The sequence below is a fragment of the Prionailurus viverrinus genome, chromosome A3 (assembly GCF_022837055.1).
Source record: "Prionailurus viverrinus isolate Anna chromosome A3, UM_Priviv_1.0, whole genome shotgun sequence".
Taxonomy (NCBI): Eukaryota; Metazoa; Chordata; class Mammalia; order Carnivora; family Felidae; genus Prionailurus; species Prionailurus viverrinus.
Genome location: NC_062563.1, coordinates 6,567,884 through 6,586,981, shown reverse-complemented (window position 1 = coordinate 6,586,981; position 19,098 = coordinate 6,567,884). Strand labels below are relative to the sequence as shown.

General features: G+C 51.5%; 1 protein-coding gene across 1 annotated transcript; it reads left to right on the top strand.

Annotated features, from left to right (window-relative positions):
* The first annotated feature begins 8,426 nt into the window (after window positions 1–8,426).
* FAM210B (family with sequence similarity 210 member B) lies at window positions 8,427–17,920 on the top strand. The gene is made up of 3 exons (XM_047851800.1): window positions 8,427–8,667; window positions 14,965–15,140; window positions 15,579–17,920. Exons 1-3 carry the CDS (start codon window positions 8,482–8,484, stop codon window positions 15,793–15,795), a joined length of 579 nt encoding a protein of 192 aa, XP_047707756.1. The 5' UTR covers window positions 8,427–8,481; the 3' UTR covers window positions 15,796–17,920.
* Window positions 17,921–19,098: the final 1,178 nt, after the last annotated feature.

The following is a 19,098-nucleotide window of genomic DNA, read 5'->3' as shown; positions in this document are numbered from 1 at the left end:
ACCTGCCACCCTTTTTCTTGGAAATCTATTAAAAAAGGGGAAACTAAGCAAATCAAATGGCTTTGCCCCCCACCCACCCAAGACCCCTCCAGGATGCTTCCCCTGCCTGCTGAGTTCCCCGTTGGCGTGGTGGTCCTGGGTACTTGTCACCATCTTACAGAGAGAACATGGTGAGGATGTACTAGGCTAAAGGACTTCAAATCACTTGCTTGTCACTCCCACAAACCAGTCGGTGGCGGTGCCAGGCTAGAGCCCAGTGTTCTAGGACACACTGACCCAGGTCAAAACCGGACGGCGGAACGGTGCCCAAAGCTTGAGGCCAACCGAGGAAGGCTAACGAGCAACACTTCCAAATTGCTAGGAGACAAATGAGCGATTGGTGCGTGCGCGCACGCATTTCCGGGTCATCCAAGTACCAACATCACTTTAAAATGTCCCTGCGTGTGGAAGCCTGAGAACTGGCCCAGCGTGCCTGGCTTCCCGGACGAATGGGACTCAGTTCCCACTGATGTCTCTCGCAAACCCTGGAATATAACCTTTCCGAAGGGAGAATCTTGACTTACCCCACAAGGCGGCTCTTCTTTCGTCTTCCCCACTCAGTTGATGGCCCGCCGCCCCTCCGGAGCCGGGGGTGAAGTCCTGAGCCCTGCAGGTGCCAACGCCCGGGTCCCCCTGGCATCCGAAACCGGTCAGCGCACGGAGCGCACGCAGCACAGAGAGACACGGGAGACGGAGGCAGGCCACCCCAGGGGCAGTTTTAAGCAGCCAGGGAACCTGGGGAGGGGCACCTCTCCGCCCCCACCGCCAGAAGCTTGCAGTTTATACAGAGGCCTCAACCAAGCTCAGCGTCCGGATGGGCTCAACACCACCTGCCGCCCTCCAGGGCGGAACCGTGAAAATGGCTCCCTCCCCAGATCGGTGGGCGGGGCCAACTCCAGGGTCAGGGGCGGGGCCAGGGCTCTCCAATTGCCGGGTCGACCGGAGTCACGTGCTATCGGCGACCTCGCGACCTCGCCCGACAATCCCGGAGTCCTCTCTGCCCTCGCCCCACCCCAAGTCTTCCCTCGTGCATCTGGTGTCCTCCCACGTGGCCCCCACGTCACCACCAGAGCCCAAGGCACGTTCCCTCTCCCTCTTCCTCCCCCTCTCCCTCTTCCTCTCCCTCCCCCTCCCCCTCCCCCTCCAGCCTGCAAAATCCTCCCCCGGGGGCTCTCTGCTTCGGTCTCTCCTCCCCCAGCCCATCTGCACACCAGAAACACAGAGGGACCTGATTAACACGCTCGTAGGATTGCGGTGCTCGTGGGCTGAAAGCACTGCATCGAGAATGAAATCGACTGCTCTGGCCCCTGGCAACTTTTTCTGGCCCGGACGTGCCCCTCACTCCTTGTTCCGGCCACTCAGGCTCCTCTGTGTTCCCTGCCCTCCCCCCCTCCCAGCACGCCAAGCTCACCTCTTTGGACAGGCCACCCTGCCACCTCCTGTGCTTGGCAGCCTCTTCCCACTGATCGCGCCGTGTCTGCTTCTTTGCACCCTTCAGATGGCCAATGCCTCTTCCTCAGGGAGGCCTTTCCGACCACCCAATGCCCACAATTCATGACGCCATCCTCACTTGGCTATTTGTTCACCGTGCATCAACCCCACCCAAAATGGGAGCTCCGGACCAGCAAGGACCGCGCCGAGCCCTCCATCCGGTAACAGGCACAATACGGGGCAGATCACAGATGCTCAAGAAATATTTGAGGGAGGAGAGAAGGGAGGAGGGGAAGGAGGGAATGAGAAAACAGTTATAACCCAACAAGAGAACAACCATTAGTTATTGATATAATTTATAATAGCTAACAGCCACTCTTCTGAGCTAGACAGTATTCTGAGCACTTTCCATGTGTTAATACTTTGAATCCTCACAATTCTCCCATCATGTACCTGCTATCACTGTCCGCGTCTCGTAGATGCAGAAACAGAGGCACAGGGTAAGGACCTGCCTCCTGCCTTACAGGAAGAAGGTGACGTAGCTTCAGCTTGAACCTGGGCTTCGCTCCAGAACTTGACTCTCACCACCACTGGGAAGATCCTAAATGTCCATCAAATAGGAAAAGGGGTAAACCCCCTTCTGGCACGGCCACCACAGAGAATGCAATGCAGCCATTTAAAGAAAGATCAGGTCGGAGCACCTGGGTGGCTCAGTCGGTTAAGCATCTCACTTCAGCTTAGGTCATGATCTCACGGTTGGTGGGTTCGAGCCCCACGTCAGGCTCTGTGTCAGCCTAGAGCCTGGAGCCTGCTTCGGATTCTGTGTCTCCCTCTGTCTGCCCCTCCACCGCGCACGCTGTCTCTCTCTGTCTCTCAAAAATGAATAAATGTTAAAAAAAAAAAAAAAAACAGAACGATTAGGCTGCTCTGTATTTACCCACATGGACAGATGTCGTTGATAGGATAGTGGGTAAAAAAGCAAATGAAGGACACATTATAATCCCATTTTTGGAAGAAAAAACAAGACAAAAAAGACAAAAAAAAAAAAAAAAAGACAAAACTAGATGGGACTATTCACATGTAGAAAGCTTCCTGGAAGGACACAAAGGCCCTAACCCTGTTGGCTCCTGGGAGGGCCCTCCCTGGTTCTCTTGCTGTGGGCTCAGGGCACAAGAAACTTTTCCATGACATTTACCAGACCAGCCGATCTAAAATCACCCCGCCCACTACTCCCCAATCCCTTACCTCTCTTCCACATGGCACTTACTGCTGCCCGACATCAGAGTATACTTACTTAATGCCTGTCTATATAAGAGTGAGATCAAGTTGAAAAAAAAGGATCTGGAATAACTGGGTGGCTCAGTTAAGCGACTGGCTTCAGCCCAGGTCATTTCACGGTTCATGAGTTCAATCCCAGCATCAGGCTCTCTGCTGTCAGCACAGAGTCCACTTCAGATCCTCTACCCACCGCCCCCCCTTCTGCTCCTTCCCTGCTCACTTTCTCAAAACTAATTCTTAAAAAATGTTAATGAATTTTCCATGGTGCAAAAAGAGACCCCTCCTTTTCTTAGAGCATTTCCTTTAGAAAAGTTGAAAACTCCTTTTCTGCCCCTGCGAGATGCATGCAAAGCTTTTTAATGGTGAGATCATCTCTTGCCAGTTTTACAACCCAGAAATGTGTTTCTTCAGAGTCTGAGAGCCATCTCTTTGACATGTGGACCTGCAGAAAGATAGCAGTGGAGCGGAGGGGCTCACTTAGGTGACTAGCTCCCTGTTAGAATCTCGGGCTTGTCATAGAGACACGAGAAGTTTTTCTATCGCTTTGGAGAGAGACAATTAGCAATCACAGTGGCCGTCCCAATTACCGGTGGATTTGAGATGAACTGTGTGTGACACGCGGTGCTTTCAAACCCTCTTCCTTGAGAGCGAGTTATCGTTTATCCTGAGAACACGGGCGTAATGGGCTGCAACTGCTCAGTGGCACAAAAGGGTGAGATTTCTTTCAGTCTTGGGTGAATTGCCTGTGATAGGTATCCCACCCTGGCTTAATGTTTATTCAATAATAAAACTGTTTTATTTCTCTTTCCCTTCTGTGAAAAGGTTTTCTGGATTGTCAGGAGCTTTTGTTTTAAATTATATGTCCCCAACATCTCTTCCCCAGTAGAGCACAAGCTCCACAGGACGTTGTGTCTTCCTAGGTCACGAGTGTGCCCCCAGCACCTGGAATGGTGCCCCGCACTGAGTTCAGGTGTTCAAAACGTGTTTGTTGAAGGAATAAACAAAGTTACCCGCCATCTCATTTGAATTTTATTTCTTACAGTGAGCAAGTATTATTTATTAGGGGCAAAACAAAAAAAATCAATCGAGCTTTTAAAATCACCACAATTGCCAACAGAACAGGTAGGCGCTGGTTTGCTTTATGGATATTGATTTTGTGTCCTGTTAGACCCCATGCTTTTCAGATGTGAGTCAGTAAAGGCAGTAGTCAGTAAATCGTTATTAGGAACTACTTCAGACGTTCTCATCAGCAACCATTTCAGACATCACACACAAAAAAGAAAGAAATCTTCAGAGATCAGAGTCCCGATTAATCCAGATCCTTCCTAAGCACCAAACAACGATCTGTTTCTGTCTCCAAAACAATCGAGGGGAGAGTCTCAGGTGCATCTCAGCACCTCCAGCCTCCAACAAGCTACCATTTTTCTCAGGGGTGGTTTTATGAGTAGTGTCTCTCCCTGAGTGGCTTCACTGAACTGGACAGCTCAGGTCCCACGCCCCGAGCCCCCCACCTCGAAGCCTTTATTTATGTCTCCCCCACATCATTCACCCTCTCCTCAGAATGAATGAATGAATGGATGGATGAATGGATGAAGTACACACCATGTGTACTATGACTAGCTTTCTGGAGGGCATTGTATGCTCCAGACCCCATTCCAAGTACCCTGTGTGCACAGTTCCTCGTAATGTTCACAGCAACCCTGTCAGGTGGGTATAGTCATCGTTCCCATTTCACAAAGAACTGAGGTTCAGAGACGTTGAGTGACTTCTTTAGTCACATAGTGCACAGTAAAGCAGGGGCACGCCCCCAGGAAATCTGACCCCAGAGCCCCCAGATCTTGGCCCCAAACCCCAAAGTGTCATTAGTCCCCAGTCTTCTACTTATTAGTGGAAAAAAGAAGAGAGAACCCAACAAAGCAGGAAGTGGGGCGGGAGGGTTCAGAATCTCCTTACCACGCACGTTTTCTGAGCTCCCGCCACAGGCCAGGCAGTAGGCGAAGCACTTGAACGCTGGTGTCCAACTCAAGCCTCACACCAGCACTGAGGTGCTTACCGTCATTGTCCACATTTCAGAGACAAGGACCCCAAGGCATCGAGATGGGAGTGATTTGCCAGGGTGCCACAGTTAGTAAGTGGCAGACTCAGAATCACACCCAGGTGCATCTGCCCCCACGGCCCACGTTCTCAGCCCGGATTCTTCCCCAGAGAGATGGAGAAAAGCAGAGAAGATGACCCAAAGTGAGTCCAAGTTCAAACAGGGGCAGGGCTCCCACAGGGTGAGCCAGAAGGAGAAAGGGGGCACTCTGAAGTGAGACGCTGCAGCTACCGCTGGTGACCTTTGTCAACACCGGCCTAAGGGGTGCGGGGGGAGCCCCACATCCTAGGAATGAAGGAGTCGAGGGCTCTTTCTGTGTGTCACCTCAATGACTAGAATCGGACCTGTACTTCTCCATCTCCTTCATGCCTAGCACAACACTTAGCACGACATGGATGCTGAATGCACAGATGCTGAACAAATGAGCAAATGCACATCTCCCCCCGCACAGGGACAAGAATCAGTAGGCGCTGCATGACGGAAGCAAAGCCCACACACATCATCAGTACCCAGTAAGGACACGCTGAACACGCCAGTATATGAAGGGATGAGATTATTTCACGGAGAGAGTTACTAATGCGATCTGCTGCTGCAAGACATCACACATAATTGGTATTGAAAAAAGAGACTTGGTCATTAAGTCCACGTTATAAGAGCAAAAAGAAAAAAAAAAAAGGAAATCGCCTATATATATATCCATTATAATCTGTATGAGTCCCCTTGGGCTCCCGTAACAAAATACCACAGACTGGGGACTTGAACACCTGAAGCTTCTGCCTCACCGTTCTGCAGACTGGAAGTCCGAGATCAGGGTGCCACAGCCTGGTCCGGGGCCGGTGACAGCCATCTTCCTGGCTTGCTGGCCGCCTTCTCGCTGTGGCCTTACATGGCAGCCAGAGAGAGGGTGCGGGGTCTCTTCCACGCCTTATAAGGGCACTAATCCCATCACGAGAGCCCACGCTATGACCTAACCTCACCCTATTTACTTCCTAAATTCCTCATCTCCCAATACTATCATACCAAAAGTTAGTGCTTCCACATAGGAACTTGTGGGATGAGGGGACACAAACATTCAGTCCATAACATCCATTACTAGGAGACTGGATTAAGTAAATCATGGTGCACCAACACCGTAGAATGTTCTGCAGCTTTTAACATGTTATCACGTACACTTTTCACAGCACCCTTTGAGATGGATGCTATGACTCCCAACTCCTACAAGGGAAGAAGCAAAGACTTATTTGGAGCCACTTAGCAAAGACTTATTTGGAGCCCCGGCTCAGGGCTGAGCCAGGTTCTAAGCCAGTCCTGTACCACACCACAGCCATGAGGCTAGCCACCAGATCTTGAAACAACAAGGCCTTCCTTTCACACAGCACGGTACCTGGCCCACAGCAAGTGTTCAGAATAATAAATGCTGATCGGAAAGGAACAGACGGGATGCAAGAAGTGATGGATGGGTGGGGGCACTTGGGTTTGCCTTGGGAAAAGGGGCAGAAACAGAAGGAGGTGGGGAATGGCATGGAGGGATACAGGGAGGTGGCCGGGGCAATGAGTCAAGCCTCAAGCTTCCCCTCTGGGCAGAAAACATTTGCGACAGTCACTGCATAACCTAACAAAGAAAGAGAAGGAGAAGAAAAATGCTCTTGTCCACAGGAAGACTCAGGTATGGACAGAGAATATGCACTGGGAAAAAACGCAGCAGTTGGTCCCAAACACTGCCCACTTTCCATCCTAACACAGTCCCTCTGCCTGTGTGGGGGCATATGGAGCCCCCACATTCCTATAGACACAAGTCACGGTGAGTAATCACAGGCCCTGGACCCCAGAGCGGATTATTAACGTGTTCCCTTGGAAACTGGGAAAAGGGGCTTCTCTGCTGGAAGGGAGGAATCTTTCTCCTTCAGCACCTCACCCCCTTCCATCTCAACCCTTCACACGCGTGCACACACACACACACACACACACACACACACACACACACAGTCAACGTGTGCCGCTTCCCACTTGCACACATTCTCACGTTACCCACTCCCTGCCACACGTGCACACAGTCCTGTGGCATCATCTGTGAGTTAACCCCCACCCCCCACCCTCCACCACCTCTTTGCCAACAGAACCTCAACTGTATTCGGGGAGACAACGTGCCTGCAACAAAGCCAGCTCGGCTTGTGGTTGCCAGATCCTCAAGTTCCAGACTCCCTTGCAGCTAAGAGGGATCATGTGACACAGTTCTAGCCAATGGGACAGAAGGGGCTTTTCATGGTGGGTGGAAGCGTGAGGGTTCCGGAAAGAGTTCTCATTCGCTGCCCAACTGAATCTAGGCACATCCATTCCCAGCTCCTTCCAGAACCTTCCGGGCAGAAAGGCTAAGGTTTCCAAGACTCCTTTGCAGTTGAGTTTCTGGATGTGAATTTGTCTCTGCCAATTGGTTGCACTCACACAATATTCTGAAGGCGGACATGGGGCAAAGGCGTCGTCCTGCGGCTTGGGCTCTTTGGTGCTGGGAAACAAGTTTGCCGAGACGCGGAGGCCTCTTGCAGCAGATTTCAGGTGTCCGGTCGCCAGGCCGTGGGTATGGGCGGGTATTTGTGGCAGAGACACAACTCCCCCTTTCCAGAGTCCAGTAACCTGTTTTGTGGGAGCTGGAAAGCAGGTGCAGTGGCAGCAGTTTCCTGACCCCCCGGATCACAGCTCTGGCAGTGTGTTCTAGAATTCATTCATTCCACCGGCCAACTCCTGACGCCCACCTTCCCAGTTGTGGCTGAGGGGGCTGCTTCTCTGGCCGGCCACTCAATAGTGTGTCCAGAGGGTCTCCTGGGGGCTCAGCCTGCTGCCCACTTCTCTAGCTTTTCCGATGAGTTTCCAAGCACTAATTCCCCGTGCTAAATTCTTTTTTGCCTAAAATAGCAAAGATTTAGGAACATTTAGAATCCTCTAATTTCAACAAAAAATTCTAAAGATGTCAAGCCTGAGAAGTGTACGAAGTTAAGAGGCCTCAGGGAAGGCTCTATTTCTTTGAGCCTCAGTTTCTTCTTCTGTAGAATGGAGATCAAAGATTATTATTATCACTATCATCAGTTAATAGTTATCAAATACAGTGGCCGACTGTATTTCTCAAAGATGGTCACAACAATATTTCCCATCCCATAAGCCTTCCTCACGTGACCTCGCCACTTTCCATCACGTCGGAGGAGTCTAACCCCCTTACTCTCGAATCTGGGCTGCCCCCCTGACTCTTGCAACCTACAGAACACGGCAGAAATCCGACGCCGCATAAACTCCAAAGGTGGGGAACACGCGCGAATCTCCCGCCCCGCGAACTCCGCCAGGGCCTCCGGGTCCGGCCCCGCCCACTCCGCGTTCGGCTCCGGCCCCGCCCACTCCGCGTTCGGCTCCCGCCCCTCCCACCCCGCGTGCCGCTCGAGTTCCGGAGGGGCGGGTCTGGTGGGCGGGGCCTGGAGGGATCGGGCGGCTCGGGAGCCGGAGGGGCCGGGCGGGTGGGCGGGGCCTGGAAGGGTTCGCGCGGCTCCGGTCCCGCCCACGCCGCTCTGGGCTCTGGCTCCGGCGGGCCCCGCCCACCGGCGCTGGTTCCCACTCGGGTCCGCTGCGCCCGCGGCAGCGCTTCGCCGCGCGCCATGGCCGGGCTGCTGGCGCTGCTGGGCCCAGCGGGCCGGGTGGGCGCCCGGGTCCGGCCTCGCCCTACCTGGTTCCTGGGTGCCGCTGCCCCCTGCGCGCCGCCGCCCCTGTTGCTGCCGCTGCTCCGGCCCGGGCCCGACGCCCCGCTGCTGCGTGCGGCCCGCGGGCACAGCCAAGGCCACCAGGTAAGCCTCCCCACCCCCACCCTGCTCCTGGGGCGCCTGGATCCCGGCCGACCTCCGCGCAAGGACAGCTTGGCTCGCCCAGCTGTGCGAGGCCGAGCCCCTCCAGGGTTCCCAAGGCCCCAGTCCCTACGAGCCGAGGTAGCGAGGCTCCCAATTGACAGGCGGAGAAACTGAGGCTCAGGGAGGTCTGGTGATCTGCCCAAGGTCACACGGTCTCTGGCAGAGCCCCAGGTTCCCAGAGCGTCAGCCGGCACAGTGGTGGTAGCCCAGAGTGTTATAGCCGGGGCTTGAACTTGGTATTAAGGCCTTCACTTGGCTGTCAGAGTTGTTCCCTCTGCAAGCGGCTCTGGAATGTCCTCCGCACTGCGCGGGGGAGAACGGCTCTGGGGGTGCTGCCGCCCTGAACACCTCCCAGCACTTGCAGCTGCTCCTTTTTATCTAACCAAAAGACCAGGCCTCCCTGCCAGACTTCAGGCAAGACTCGGGCAAGAAACACACTGTTTTTCATCCTGTTTCATTTCAGTTGCCTTCTATGTGTGGTAAGTGAAAACTCTTTCCCTTCGGAGTGGTAATATGGGACTTTCCTTTAAAAAAAAAAAAGTTACAGGTTTGTTTGTTGGTTTGTTTTTTAAGTTCATCTTCTTAAAGAAAAACAGTAGTAAAGTAGTGCGGTCTGGAGACACAAGACCTAACAAGCTGGGACTCCAAGAACCCGGCCTCCTGCGGAGGAGTGCCTCAAGCCTTGCCCGCTTCCGTCCCTTCACCAGGGGATGGGATTCAGCCCCTCCACTCCCCAGCTGTGTGAGCGACCTCACCCCAAGGAGGCCGAAGGCTCTGAGCCAGCTTGCTGACCTTTCAAAGGGCTAAAAGTCGGACCTTCCCCAGAAGAGCTGGGAAGCAGGCCTGAGCACAGTGCCAGTGGAGCTTCCTGAATGAAGGTTCCCTGGGGACTCACACCCTGACTCTGCCTCCTGTTCCACTGTCTGGTAGCCAGTAGATCCTGTCTCTAAGTCTTGAGCCCTCTACACATATCTGGCTGCCTCCTAGTGATTCTTCGTGGATCAGCCCACCTGTCCCTTCCTCCAGGAAGCCTTCCCTGACCACCAGTGATACCTTGGGTGCCTCCACTGCCCTCCCCCCCCCCCCATCGGTCCTGCACTTACCACCTGGAATGGTCTCCTGACTTGCTTGTGTGTCCCGTCAGCCAGTATTAGCTTTGTCCCTAGCCCAGGCCCAGGCACTGGCAGGTTTGTGTATGTGAGCATGTGCGAACGTGTGTATGTGTGTGCATGATGTGTGTATACAGTGGTGACGAGTGTGGTCGCAGAGTCCCTGCATTCCTGTCTCTACTCACTAGTTCTGTGGCCTTGATCAGATTTCTTCACTTCTCTATTTCTCAGTTTCTTCGCCCATGAAATGGGATGTTAATAATTCACATTTCATGGAGCTTGAGTGTGAAACAAGGTAATGTGTGTACCTGGCATCGGGTACGTTCTAAATTAACGTTAGCTATTGTTGTCATTGTCACGGTAAATGTGTAAATCACAGGGCCCCATGAGCTACTGGTAGATGGGCAGGATCCAAGTGGGATCGAACCTAACAGGATGCTAGGACAGAACATACTCATCACTCAAAGTGTCACCTCCCTGAGAAGACACTTCCCCAGGGGGGCCTGAGAGCAGGTGGAGGGGTGCCCCTGTCTCTGCCCCTGGTTACTCACAGGCACCTTGGTTTTGGCCGCTGGGAGTAGGGAGTGCGGCTGGGGTCTCCAAATGTGCCAGGAATTTAAGTACCTGAGAGTCGCACCCACGTCTGCCTTCAGCGGGGAGTCTCCACTGTAACTGGGAGAATCCTGCCCTTTTCACTTAACCCAATTCCGTGGCCTGCGTGTCACCTAACAGAGCTGCCCAGCCTGCCTGCACTCACACTACGGGAGGGAAATCTTGGGCAGATGACTGGCTCTCTTTGAGCCCCAGTGTCTTCATCTCTGTCGGTTCTGCTCACGTGCTATCTTTTCAGGGAGCCGCTTCCTGATGACCTTATTTAAACCGCAGCGTCCCTGCCCACAGTCCGACCGTCTGCCTCCCCTCCTTGGTGTTTCTCCACAGCACTTGTCACATCTGGCTGCCCTGATGCTTTGCTTTTGTTTATTGCCCCTACCCTCCCACTAGACCCTAGGCCCCCTGAGGGTAGAGTTTTGTCTATCTCGTTCATTGCTGTCCCCTACGTTTACAGCAGTGCCTTGCGTAGAGCTGTTATCCGTGAGTAAGTGAGGCGCAGAGCCTAGTTATTAAGAGCGGAAGCCTCGGAACCAGACTCGGCAGGTTCAGATTCCAGCTCTGACAGATAATTCCTGCGTGACCTTCTGAAAGTTAACTCAACCTCTCTGGGCTTCCCGGATCCTCTTCCGTTAGGTGAGGATAACAGTAGTGCCTGTCTCACGGGGTTGTTGTGAGCATGATCTGCATTAATATTTTCAGAGCACTCGGAGCCATGCTTGGTACAAAGTAAATACAATGTAGTGGTTGGTATTATCATTACCTAGTGACCCAGTGAAAACAGGTGTCACTCCAAACAACGTGAGCAACTCTTGAACAAAATCTTTGGCTCATTCCTCAACCCTTCCTGCCCCTTCGCAAATAGCCTTTTGTATTTTAATAACTATTAGGATTGAGGGGAGGAGGGAGTCTCTCTCTCTCTCTCTCTCTCTCACACACACACACACACACACACACACACACACACACACGCAAGGATGTAAAAGCACTTTGGCTAAGCACAGATGCTAGGGGATGTATAATGTTGTATGCACCCTGGGCAGTGCCTAACACATCATATCACAGGTACCTGAAGGGTTATTTCACAAAGAAATGAATGCCTGAGAAACTCCCACTCTTACAAGTCACCCCCTCCCAAATTCCTTTATTTTAGCCTCTTCAGTCTCCTTCAGGGTTAGGAAGAAAACCGAATGGCTCACAATGCTCAAAGATACTTCCCCTTACCACGATGAAAGGAAGAAAACCGTCCAAGATTCAAACTCTAGAAAGTTAGCACTGAACCCTGCTGCTGCCTAACAGGAGATGGTCCATCGTGTCTGAATAGTTTATCCCTCCCGTTGTTTTGCAGTAGATGCTGCTTATTCTGTAGCTGGAAGTTTGGCTGCCTCTGTATTTTTCTTTTTTGGCCAAAAGGCATTTTGCCAAAATAGAGGTTGCAAAGAAAAGAGCCCTCAACAGAGACAGCTCCGCTCGGTTCTGGTGAATGGACTGACAGGGCATGATTAAGTTCGGTCGGGCCAAGTGTCAAGGGTGGAAAATGAAAGGGGCTTTCTCCCTCCTCAGCCTCAGAACGTTGTCTGGCACTTGGACCGTAGATTGTAGATTACCGTCCTATCAGCGCCTGCCATCTGGCAGCTCCCGTCCCAGGGCTTCCTCAGCAGCACAGGGCGGGTGGGGCCTTGTTTATCGGAAAGAACTTGAGCTCTGAGCAGCCTTCCTGGCCGGTGGGTGGCAGAGCCAGACGGAAGCTCGGAGGGAAGGGACGATCACACGTGCTGGCCAGCCTAAAGGCACTGACTGGTTTCCCTTCTCCCCACCAAAGCCTTGAAGTCCTGGAAGAGTGTTCCAGAACTTTAGCAATGTTCAGTCTTTACAGGACAAGAAGGCGAGTCTGACTGCAGAAGCCATGTGGCCTCATGGTGGCCCGTGCAGTGACCCAGCCAGGCACCCACAGCCAGTTTGCCGCTTCCCCAGAACCTCAGTCTCCCCATCTGTCTAAGTGGGAGCCACAGAGCTGCCTACTCATGGGTTTACTATGAGGGGTTTTATGAAATGACACCTTTAAAGTGCTAAGCCTGGGGCCTGGCTCAGTAGAAGGGGCCTATCCTGAGGACACAGATGGTTTTCCTAAAACCTCTCATAAGTGACGCATTACCGCCCATCAGAATGCACTCTACCGGTGGGGGGGGGGGGGGGGGGGGGGCGGTGCCTGGCTGGCTCGGTCAGCGGAGTGCCACTCTTGATCTCAGGGTTGCCAGTTCGAGCCCCACGTTGGATGTAGAGGTTACTGAATTAATTAAAAAAAAACAAAAATGCACCCTCTGAGACCCATGACCCAGTACTGGATCTCAACCGCCCCTCCCCTTTGGTTAAGTCTTTGTTTTCGTAACTCTGCAAGTGGCCTGCACATTTGATTCCCAGGAATGCGAACATTTAATGAAATTGAGATTAATTCCCAGAGCGAGGCTTATGGGTAGGAGCCCCCAGTGAGCTGCACAGCAGGTGCATCTGAGGACAAGGGAAGACCCTCCTGGAGAACATGCTGAGGGCAGGAAAGAGCAGAGAGAGGTGAAGCAGGATTGGGAAGCAGGGGCTTTACCTGGCAACCCCGGGCAACTGATAACTAATCCCAATGCCCAGGCCTCACCCCAAAGCACAGAATCAGACGCTGCACCCCTGGACAGAGGTACAAACGGACCAGCAGCATCTGGGTCACCTGGGAACTCATACGAAGGCTCCCGCCCCACTTGCTGAGTCAGAGCTTAAGCCCGCAGGGCTGGGACTCCAGCAGGGTAGGAGCCGGCTGGGAGGTCCCCTGCGGCCCAGAGGAACCTTGCAGGGTCTGGAGGTGCTGCTCTGGGTCCCTGTGTTGTTTTATTTTCCCTCAGGGAGTCCTGTTCCTACCTCCTGGGGACTCTGGGTTGTCACGCTCCTCCCTCTTGCCTTTGAAGCGTGGCTCCATATGCTGCACACTCTAAAAATACGAGGCAAAAGCCATCCTGCTACAAGCCAAGAACCGGAGCTAACTGACCCAGATACTTTCTCCCAGGAAGAGCTGTGACACAGGTCATTAGGATTCAAGAAATCCTCTCATAAACAAGGCACTCTCCACGTTGAGAAGGAGCTTTTTACATTTTTTTTTAATGTTTATTTACTTAGAGCATAAGCTGGGGAGGGGCAGAGAGAGAGGGAAACACAGAATCCGAAGCAGCCTCCAGGGTCCGAGCTGTCAGCACAGAGCCTGACGCAGGGCTCGAACCCGTAAACCGTAAGATCATGACTTGAGCAGAAGTCAGATGCTTAACTGACTGAGCCACCAGGAGCCCTGGAGGTTTCTTTTTTTAAAGAAATCCAGTGTTCCTGGGTTGGTTTCTCCCAAACAATCCAGGCCCTGTAGGTGCTCAATAAATGTTAATAGATGCGTCCTTTCTATGCAAACCCCGGGCAGGGCATTTATGGCCCAGGAATCATCCCTCCCTCTGTCCAGAGCTCAGGGGTAAACCTCGATTCTGGTGGTAAATACACCATAGCTTCCACTCCATTTTATTTTGCACACACCGCCCTTGTTTTGTGGAGTCGAGGATGGGTGTCATGTGCTCCGGCTGTGGACCCAGATTACCTGGGTTCTAGTTTTGGTGACTTGGGGCCAATTCTTTGGCCTCTGGAAACCTGTGTTTGCTCCTCTGTGATTTAGGAAGAAAGTTAGGATCTACCTAGAAGGCGGTTGTGAGGACGAAAGTCTACAGCAGGTGGAGAGAAGCATCTGAGCCTTACCTGGCTCGGAGAAGGTGCTTAATAAAGCATCATCCCTGTCCCCAAGTGTGTGAACCCAAGGTTTTAGTTACTGTTGATGCTCTAACAGCTCACCAGAAATCCAGGGACTTAAAACGACACACATTTATTACCTCACAGGTGTGGAGGCCAGAAGTCCAAAATGGGTCTCAGCTGGGCTAAAGTCAAGGCGTTAGCAGAGCTGGTTCCTTCTGGAGGCTCTGAGGGGGAATCCACTTCCTGACCTCTCCAGTTTCTACAGGCCACATGCACTCACTGGCCTGTGGCCCCTTCCTCCGGCTTCCAAAGCCGCAGGGCCGCCCCTGCGCTTATGACTCTGCTTCTGTCTTCACACCTTCCCTGACCCTCCTGCCTCCCTCTCTTCACTTATAAGGACCCTTGTGATTCCATTGGTCCCACTCGGGAAATCAGTGATGATCTATCTACCCATCTCAAGACCCTTAACGTAGTCACATCTGCAAAATCTTACCTTTTACCACATAAGGTAACATATTCACAGGTTCTGGAGACTAGGACCTGGACATCTTGGGGGCCCACCATTCTGTTGATCATACCCGATACCCAGCCTTTCAGCACGCTTAGTGTTGACATGGGCAGGAGCCTCGGCTGACTGAGGAAGGACAGCAGCTGGTCTCTCACTGGGTAGGAAGGAGAGCGGAACCCTGTGCGGCACGAAAGCCACCGATTCCTGCCCCAGCGCATCTCCCCTTCTGTGGTCTGTGCACAGGACCCCGGCAAAATCACTGCGACGACAGGCAGGGACGGTGGCAGCACGGAGGAGAAAAAGCCAAGCAAGTCACAGCAGCTGAGAAAGATTTTTCAAGAGTATGGTGCTGTTGGAGTGTCGCTGCACATTGGAATCTCCTTGATCTCCTTGGGCGTATTTTACACGGTCATTTCAAGGTAAGGTCTCTGACAGTAACAGACTATCATGTAGGATTCTTGGTGAATGAGAACACTTTTCCTATGAATTTTTTATACATCTGCAACTTTCAGCACATTTAAATTTTTAATTTTTTTTTAATGTTTGTTTATTTTTGAGAGAGTGAGCGACAGAGGCGTGAGCAGGGGAGGGGCAGAGAGAGAGAGAGAGAGCGAGACACAGAATCCGAAGCAGGCTCCAGGCTCTTAGCTGTCAGCACAGAGCTTGACGCGGGACTTGAACTCATGGACTGCGAGATCATGACCTGAGCCGAAGTCGGCCGCTTAACTGACTGAGCCACCCAGGCGCCCCAAATTTTTTAAATACCATAAATCTTAGAGGCAAATTGATTGTCTAATCCCTTGCAGTAATAATGTCTCTCTCTCTCTCTCTGTCTTGTTTTTTGCCTCTTCCCCCAGCGGTGTGGACATGTCTGCAGTCCTGCTTAAACTCGGATTTAAGGAGTCACTGGTACAGTCAAAAATGGCGGCGGGCACAAGTACCTTCGTGGTGGCCTACGCCATCCACAAGCTGTTTGCACCCGTGAGAATCAGCATTACCTTGGTTTCCGTGCCCTTCATCGTCAGATACTTTCGCAAAGTGGGATTTTTTAAACCTCCAGCTGCAAAGCCTTGATGAACTCTTCAGTTGCGGGCCTGCAAACCTAGTTCTTTTAGATAGAAACTTGGGGTTAGTCTTAGGATATAGCTTTCTGGGGGTAGGGTGGGGACAGGAAGCTAATTGCTATGTTCTCACGAATAAGTTTTACCTTTCCCAGCAAAATCCAGGGTTTCTGTTAATAATTGTAATCATTTTGCTCCACACATGTTGTAAATGCTGTTTATCACAGGGCTTGTATACCTAATCTAAAATGTCAGCAAAACATCACAAATCGAGTTGTCACCTCCACAAAACATTCCTTCTGGAAGATCGGTGGTGAGGTTCTAGTCTGGAGAAGCCCCAGGGATTCATCTCTGCTCCACTTCTTAAAGGGCAGTGATTCATTAAGCTGGTTTTAAAAATTCCCCTTTCTCCAATATCTGCTGTCAGGCTGCCTGCGGTTTAATAAGCAATATTCTGCAAAACAGCTGCCAGGGCCACAATTAATGAAGCAGAATTTAAGATTTCCCAGTAGGTAATCAGGATCTAAATGAGCATCAACACTTTGACATTGGTTATACTTGTTTCGGGGGGAAGAAAACCCACAAGTATTTCTGGTGTGTTTCATTGATCCTCAACAACCTTCACATCTGGACAGGGTGGACGCCTACCTCAGGCAGGTTTTCTCTCATTTCGCGAAACTAGGCCATTTGTCCCTGTTTAGGTAAAATACAGAAACTTTGTCCAGTCCTAATGGCATCACTCGGCTTCTGCCGGGCCTGGTCCACGGGCGAATTTGGACACTGCGCATGCAGAAAGCTCAGACAATCTTTGCTCAATCTAGATCTCCAGCTTCAGACATTCCAGAACTGCAGTCACAATGTTTACACTGTGTTGCTATTCCCATTTTTAATTGAGTTGAAATTATGTTCTATAGGAAAAGATTTTGTATCACTGTCTAGAAAGGAAACTTAGTAGCACTTGCTGTAAATGGGAGGCAAGTGCGGAAATAATGCAAAATAATACAACCCGGCTGGGGGAGGGGATGTGTAATTACTTTCCGTTGAGCCAGTTTTACCCGGTAAAGGGTGTTGGACGTGACCTGAGGTCTTCCCACTTGCTGTTAAGGACATTAGTTAAGAACAGAAACTCAGGCACACAGGTCCAAGTTGAGATTTTTGTCCTCGAAGCAGACAGGAGCAGGCAAACCAGAGAGAATTGCTTTCTGTGGGATCCACGTAACGTACCCTCCAGGCCCTGCCCACACAGAGCACTGTCCACACCAGGAACCCAATTCAACAAATTCTGCCCTGCCCCCATGGTCGAGGGAGTTCCAGGTTTCGTTTGTTTGCCTGATTACGTGTGTGACAGAAAACTCAAGACACCATAAACTGACCATCCTTTCACCACCTGGCTGCTGACAGTTCCCTGGTTAAGCCTTAGCAACCTATGTCCGTAATTTCAGTTCTTTTCCAAGAAGCTCTGTGGGACAAATTCTCCACTTGCAACATCTTTAAAGTGGCTTTTTTTCTCCCCTTTTAAAGCAATGAGCCCCTTGCCAAAAGGTTTTACCCATTTAACGTTGGAACTGCCTTTCTGGGATCTAATTCCAAGGACATCTACACGGCTCAGTGAGAGGCCTCATGGAATGTGGGCCATTCCTTCTGTGGCCTGGTCTGTCTACACAGTTGGCTTCGTGCTCCCAACCACCTTCTCTGCCGGTCTCCATACCTTTCAGATCCCCAGCAATGCCTATGCAAGAAAAGCTGACAGTCCCTCAGGTTTAAGAGCTGAAATCTGAAACTTTGATTCCATGGAGGAAGTGGAAAGACAGGGCAAGCAATAAAACCAATCATCAAACCAAATAGCTATGGCCTTCTCTCCTAAGTGAGCCCCACCTCCACTCCACTCCACTCCACTCCGGCCGGTGGTCCCAACAGAACAGAGACACTGGAGACGATGAAATCAGAGGGTCAGGGACTATGTGAATTCACCAGCAAGATGTACAGATTGCTCGTACTTAACACTGTTTTTATGGAACTAGGGGAATAAAACATGCTCTATTTTAAAAATGTAAGCCATTGCTCAGCCCTAATTTTGTATCTGACAAAAGGAGCCGCTTAAGTTCCGTGAAAACAAATAAACATCTTTGTAGCCTACAGAGAACTTTGCATTCCTCTTCCGGGGGAGCCGGAACTGTTGCCGGTTATGAAGCAGCACGGCGTGTGACTCGTGTGTTAATGTTGTGCTAACACAATGAGCTATTTTCTTTGCTCGTGTGGGTTTGGGGAAATGGCAGTTTAGCCGGTGTCACTGGTGAAGTTAGTCATGTCGTATGAACGACGCTTGGGTGGTTGGTGTGTGAAATATCCTGGGGACGGAGAGGTTGGTTTAGCTCAAGACTGAGGAGCAAAGCCTCCTTTGTCCCTCCGGGATTAACTGGATGGACCACTGAAGCTCTACTATGTTTTGAATTTTTTTTTAATATTTGTTTTTGAGACAGGAGTGGGGGAGGGGCAGAGAGAGAGGGAGACACAGAATCAGGCTCCAGGCTCAGCTGTCAGCACCCGACTGAGCCACCCAGGCGCCCCTGCTCAGTTGTGTTTTGAAGCTTCTGTGACTGCATCAGCACAGCGGACAAGTTTCTCTGTGCTGGCCTCTTCCTTACAATTAGACGTCTCTGGCATCTAGTTCCTTATGTCAAAAGTTGGCCATGAAAGCACAGGTCAGGAACTTCAACCCTTCCACTGTCAAGTTCACCATCTTTGGTTGAGGAGAGGATGTTGGCAGCTAGAAACAAACACGTAGCTTGATGCGTTAGGAGCACATAGTACAAGAAATCAAAGGGATACACCCGCATGGCACCTGCTCACGTCTAGGCCAATAGCAAACAAGTGGTGGAAAGAATTACCCACGTAGCCTCTCTGTATTCGTGTACTCACGTTTAATGTTTACATACATGGCAGAACTCCAAAGTAATAAAAATATTAAAAATAGCCTGCCAAGTATCCCTTGGGATACTGGCTCCCTTGGGAGCCGGATGACAAGGAGAGCAAAGGAAGCCTCTACCAGCTGTGAAGGGGCAGGAGGCTCGAACACAGGTTGTGCTCAAATCCCCACGCGGCTGGGAAGGAGGGACTCCAGCCAACCAAACATTCCTTCAGAGAATTAAGGGCCACGCTTGGAAAACCAGTTTGCAAAGAACTAGTTCACCCCACATGTAGAACTCTTTGCATCTTCTCGAAAACGTGGTCAGAGCCCAGAGGTGGGCAGGTGTGGGCGTAGATGACCAACTCCTTCAGCCCTTGGTCCATCCTGACCTCCTGTAGCTCTAGGGAA